The sequence below is a fragment of the Monoraphidium neglectum genome (genome assembly GCF_000611645.1).
Source record: "Monoraphidium neglectum strain SAG 48.87 unplaced genomic scaffold scaffold03989, whole genome shotgun sequence".
NCBI classification, from domain to species: Eukaryota; Viridiplantae; Chlorophyta; class Chlorophyceae; order Sphaeropleales; family Selenastraceae; genus Monoraphidium; species Monoraphidium neglectum.
This window is the reverse complement of record NW_014009640.1, coordinates 1-5181: the sequence shown is the minus strand read 5'-3', so window position 1 is coordinate 5181 and position 5181 is coordinate 1. Positions and strand designations below refer to the sequence as shown.

The 5181-nt window shown below is 69.9% G+C and overlaps 2 protein-coding genes across 2 annotated transcripts; one reads left to right on the top strand and one right to left on the bottom strand.

Moving 5' to 3' along the window:
* Positions 1–312: 312 nt before the first annotated feature.
* On the bottom strand, positions 313–2155 carry MNEG_13698 (hypothetical protein; the record flags this gene model as incomplete). The annotated part of the gene is made up of 5 exons (XM_014037831.1): positions 313–384; positions 443–760; positions 1001–1196; positions 1380–1580; positions 1797–2155. The coding sequence occupies 5 exons, from the start codon at positions 2153–2155 to the stop codon at positions 313–315; spliced, it is 1146 nt and encodes a 381-aa protein (XP_013893285.1).
* A 595-nt stretch (positions 2156–2750) lies between these two features.
* MNEG_13697 (pre-mRNA-processing factor SLU7) lies at positions 2751–5039 on the top strand (the record flags this gene model as incomplete). Its single annotated transcript, XM_014037830.1, has 5 exons — positions 2751–3028; positions 3472–3646; positions 4000–4494; positions 4738–4858; positions 5029–5039. The coding sequence occupies 5 exons, from the start codon at positions 2751–2753 to the stop codon at positions 5037–5039; spliced, it is 1080 nt and encodes a 359-aa protein (XP_013893284.1).
* Positions 5040–5181: the final 142 nt, after the last annotated feature.

Sequence of the window (5181 nt, the reverse complement as noted above, 5' to 3'; positions counted from 1 at the left end):
GATTGTGCTGGTTGATTACGTTCTGCTGCCGCTGCCGCCTCTGCCCCGCCGCCGACGCCGTCGTGCTGCCGCCCAGCAGGCTGCCGTCGTCTGTGAGGGTGAGCGACGGCATCCCGCTGATGCGCGACGCGGCGCCACCGGACCCGAGGCGGCTCAGCCCGCCGGAGCCGTCCCCAGGGTCCTGCAGCGCTATCAAGTCCCCGCTGCCCCCGCCGCCGCCGCCGCCCTGCCCCCGCCGCCCGCCCGACGGCGCGCGCGCCAGCCCGCCGCGCCCGCCGCCCGCGCCCGACGTCGACGCCTGCATCGGCACTGTCACCCCTTGCCGCCCCGTCGCCGCGCTGCTGCTGCTGCCGCCGCCGCAGCCGTAGCCATAGCTGCCCGCGCCTGAAAGCAGGCCGGATGGCACCTCTGACAGCAGCCCAGGCTTCTCAACCAAATCCACCCGCCAGTCGCGCCCCTCCAGCCGCACCACCACATCCGCCCCATCGTCGCTGCCCGTGTACCCCGCGCCGCGCAGCAGCTGGCACTCGAGCCCGAGCGCATCTGCGAGCACCTTGAACAGCAGCGCGCGGTGCCGCGCGGCGCCGACGCGTAGCTGCCCGATGAGCAGGATGACGCTGCGAGACGAAGCCTTGACCGCGGCGCTCGCGTCCAGGTGCGCGCGGCGGAGGCGCTCGGGGTGCGCGTAGGGGCCGCCCAGGTGCTCGGCCACGAGCGTGGCGAGCGCCTGCACGCGGTCTGCGTCCCCGTACGGGGCAACCTGCGGCGGCAGATGCGCGGCGTGGCATGGGACAGCACAGTGAGTCGTGAGGCTGCACGGCACCCCTTCAGCTTTCAGCCGTGGGCTCACGCCCCCTGCCGCTCTGGAGAGCGGCAGCCTGGCGCAGCCGCTGGAATCCTGGGCAGCCCCGGCGCAACACGCCGCGCCCCGCAGCCCGCCGCAGCCGTCCGCGCTGCCCGCTCTCGAACCCCTGAATGTGTGCACGCCCGCCCCCGCCACCTGTGCGAGTGCGTCCTCCGCCAGAGATTCAATCCTGTTGAGGCCCTCATCCAGCAGGCGGTTGACCAGCATCACCTGATTATACCCAGCAAAGGCGCGGCGCACCACGCAGCCGAGGGTGGCGAGAGTGGGTGCCGCCGGCGGGGTGCGTGCGCGTGTTTGTGCAACCGCCGCACTCGCCGCCGCGCTGATCGGCCTGCGCAGGGCGGCTGCAGCTGCGGTTCGGCTTGGCGTCAGGCCCGCGCCCCGCGTCCTCCCGCAGCCGGTGATGCAGCGGCCACTCCCCTGGACAGCCCACTGGAGCCCACCGGAGCGCTAGTGGACGGCCGCTGCGGCCGCTGCCGCCGCCGCCCTCAAAACTCCGCCTGCCCCTGCCTACGGACCCAGCCCCGCGCCCCGACGTGCCCCGGGGCCGCAGTTCGGGGCCGCTGCGGCGCGCCTCACCTCCCGCGGGTCTCCCTCAAACAGCTGCACGTGCCTCAGCGCGGCCAGTGTGGGGAACTCCCCGCGCTCCACTATCTCGGGATAGTCCCCCCACACGTCGTAGAACCCGTCGCACAACAGCTCGCCGTAGCTGAGCCTGCGGAGTGCGCAGCACAGCAGCGGCGGCGGCGGCGCGGCTGTTGAGAGGGCGCGAAAATGCCAGCGGAGGGGGCTGCGTCGGCAGTGACAGGGCAGGCGCCCCTGCACGGGCCGGCGCACCTCGAGCCGAGCGGGTGGGGTCCGCTCGGGGCCGGACGCGGCGCGCGCGGCCGACCAGCCCCGCGCGCGGCAGCCGCCCCCCTTTCCCCCGCACCTGCATGTGACCCAGTACTTCTCTGACAGCTCCAGCGCCGCCGCCGCGCCCATCGCCGAGGGGAAGCCGCCGCCGCCGCCGCCGTTTCGCTGGTACTCGTTTGCGCTGGTCGCGAGCGCTACAGACACGAGGTAATCCTCCTGGGCGATCTCAAAGTCGTGCACCGGCTCGTCGTCGTCATCTGTATAGTCTGAGCCGGAGTCCGTACGGTGGGGTAACGCCGCGGGCGGCGGCGGCGGGGGCGGCGGCGGCGGAGCGGCCGCGGCCGCGGGCGGCGCGGGGGCCTCGCTGGAGCCAGCCTGTGGCGCATCGCCCTGTGCGCGCTGCTCCTTGCGCCGCTTGAGCCATTTCAGGGCCATCGCCCTGGGGACGCGCGGCAGGGGCGCGGCCGATCGCCGTGGTTGCCAGCCAGCCGGGCGTACGCGTGTACGTTGGGGACGCTGCGCGCAGTGAGCGCGTCACGCAGAGCGCGGCGACCGCGGCGGGGCCCCGCCGCGGGTGGTTGGGGGTGCCGGAGGCCGGCCTGCGCTTTTTGGAGGCTGTAGATGCCACAGGTGATATCCCAGACCAGGGGCACGCGGGACGCGGGGCTGTTTTCAATAGCAAGCTGCAAGATGAGCGATGTGCCTCCGAGCACTCGACGCTCAGGCTGAGGCTATAGCCAGACAAAAACTTATCAGTCTAGCATGTTTCTGACGGCGTGAGCAGGCGCTCTTCGGTCACTCTGCGCGCTCGGGTCCTTCCTGCAGCTGCTCTGTGCTCGATCGCCTTCGCGCTCTTTATCCAACTTGCAGTTTTGCTGTCTTGTTGGTTTCTCTGTGATTTCTGCATACAGATTTCTGTTACCTTGCTCGCCCGCACGACGGGAAGGGACCAGCACAGCAGCAGCACAGCACACGCACCCAGCACTAGCCCGCCCCGCGGGACGCCCCTCCGGGGCCAGCGTCGGCCGCCATGTCTTTCAAGTCCAGCGATGACTTCAAGAGGCAGAAGGAGCTCGATGAGGCCCGTAAGGCGGGCCTGGCGCCTGCCGAGCTCGACGAGGATGGCAAGGAAATCAACCCGCATATCCCCCAGTACATGACCAACGTGCCGTGGTACTTGAACAGCACACACCCGACGCTGAAGCATCAGCGCAACTGGAAGGGGACTGTCGAAGACAGCAAGCAGTGGTACGACCGCGGCGCAAAGGTCTTCCAGGCCACCAAGTGGCGCAAGGGGTCATGCGAGAAGTGAGTGGGGGCTGTGTGAGGCAAGGGGCCAAGCTTATAGGGACGGGAGCGCAGGCATGCGGGTGGGGGCCTCCTGCAGGCGCTGGCGCACAGCAGTGCACGGTGTGTGCGGCCGCTGCTGCTGCTGCAGCAGCCTGAGTGCCCTCGCGGCACCGCAGAACGCGGCTGGTCACGCGCATGCAGCAGCACTTGGTGTGCGGCAGCCAGCACAGCGCGGCCTAAGCGCACGGGCGGACAACGGCCTGCGACGCCCGTTGATGGACGCCGTTGTCTGACCGTTGGCTGCGGGACGGCGCGCAGCAGGGCTGCCCTGTGTCGGCGACGCGCGCCAGCAGCCCGTGCAGCAGTGCGGAAAGCCACGCGGGCCCGACGCCCGGCCCCTCGGTCTGGCCTCCTGACCCGGCTCCCTATGCTCTGTGTTTCTCCCTCGCCCGCGCCTGCAGTTGCGGCAGCATGTCTCACGCGACCAAGGATTGCCTCGAGCGGCCGCGCTCCAAGGGCGCCAAGTGGACGGGCAAGGGCATCGCGGCGGACGACAAGATTGAGGAGATTGTGATGCCAAACTTTGAGAGCAAGCGCGACAGGTGGAACGGGTATGACCCCGCAGAGTACTCAAAGGTGCGCGGCGGAGGGGGTTGGGGGACGGATGCTTTCTGCTGCGCGAGTGCGATGCCGCGAGCCGTCAGCGTGGGCAGCAGGTTGGCGGGCTGCGGCAGCCAGCACGAAATCCTGCACGTTGTCGCCCCGGGCATGCAGCTGGCTCACAGTACGCGCCCAAACAAACACGCATTTGGTGCTTCGCCATCACTTGCATCCCCATTACACACATACACACACACACACACACACACACATGCGCGCGCGCACGCATGCGCCCGCGCGCACGCACGCTTGCACGTAACTCCACAACCTGTCCAAATCCTCGGCGGTAACCTACCCTGCACGCACCCCATCAACCCCCCCCCCACCAGGTGGTAGACCGCTATGAGAAGATCGAGACCCTCCACAAGGAGATGAAGCAGAAGGAGCGCGTAGAGCAGCTCTACAGCGGCGTCCCCGTGGAGGGCGGCGGCGCCGACGGCGCCGTAGCCACCAACGGGGGCGGCGCTGACGGCGCCGCGGCGGCCGACGGAGCCGGCGCGGACGCTGACGAGGCGAAGCTGGACGAGGCGGAGGAGGCGGCGTTCCAGGAGGTCAAGAAGCGCGCGCGCACGGCGGGCGGCGGCAGCAGCGGCAGCGTGCGCAACCTGCGCATCCGCGAGGACACGGCCAAATACCTGCTCAACCTGGACGTGAACAGCGCCCACTACGACCCCAAGACGCGCTCGATGCGCGCGGACCCGCAGCCCAACAAGCCCGCGCACGAGAAGACGTTCTTCGGCGACAACTTTGTGCGGACGAGCGGGGACTACCAGGCGTGGCAGGCGCTCAACCTGCACAGCATGCAGGCCTTCGACAAGGGGCAGGTGCGCGGCGGGGGGAGGGCGGTGCGGGCGGCGCGACCGCGACCTCGCTGCGTCGGCATGCACAGCACGCGCAGCCAAGGCTGCTGTTTGCTACGCCTTTGCCAGCACCTCCTTGCCTGCAGGTCGGATGCAACCCCTGGCGTGGACGACTCCAAAGTCACGCCCACAACGCCTGCGGAGCTCTTCTCACCGTTCCACGCGCGCGCGCACGCGCATCCCCGCCCCCCCCCCCCCAAACACCAGGACATCCACGTGCAGGCGCTGCCCAGTTACGCTGAGATGCTGCACAACAGCTTCAAGGCCAAGAAGGACGGCCTCACCAAGAAGAGCACCGCGGACATTGTGGCCAAGTACGGCAGTGCAGGTGCGCCGCCTGCACATGGGGGGATTGCGCGGCGCCGGCTCGCCTGCGGCGCAAGCGGCAGCGAGGGGTGGGCATCCGCCTGGGGCGTTGGCGCGGCGGCCGGTTTTTTCCTCCCCCACGCTCCGCCCTGTGTGAGTGTGGTTGGCGGCGCCTTTGTGAGGCATGCACAGGGCTGGCGTGAACCTGACCTTTGTCTCGTGTACCCCGTGCTGCGGCTGCCTCCCTCTCAGCGGCCAAGCCCGGGGAGGAGGAGGCGCTGCTGCTGGCCCAGACGGAGCACTATGTGGAGTACGACCGCTCGGGGCGTGTCATCAAGGGCCAGG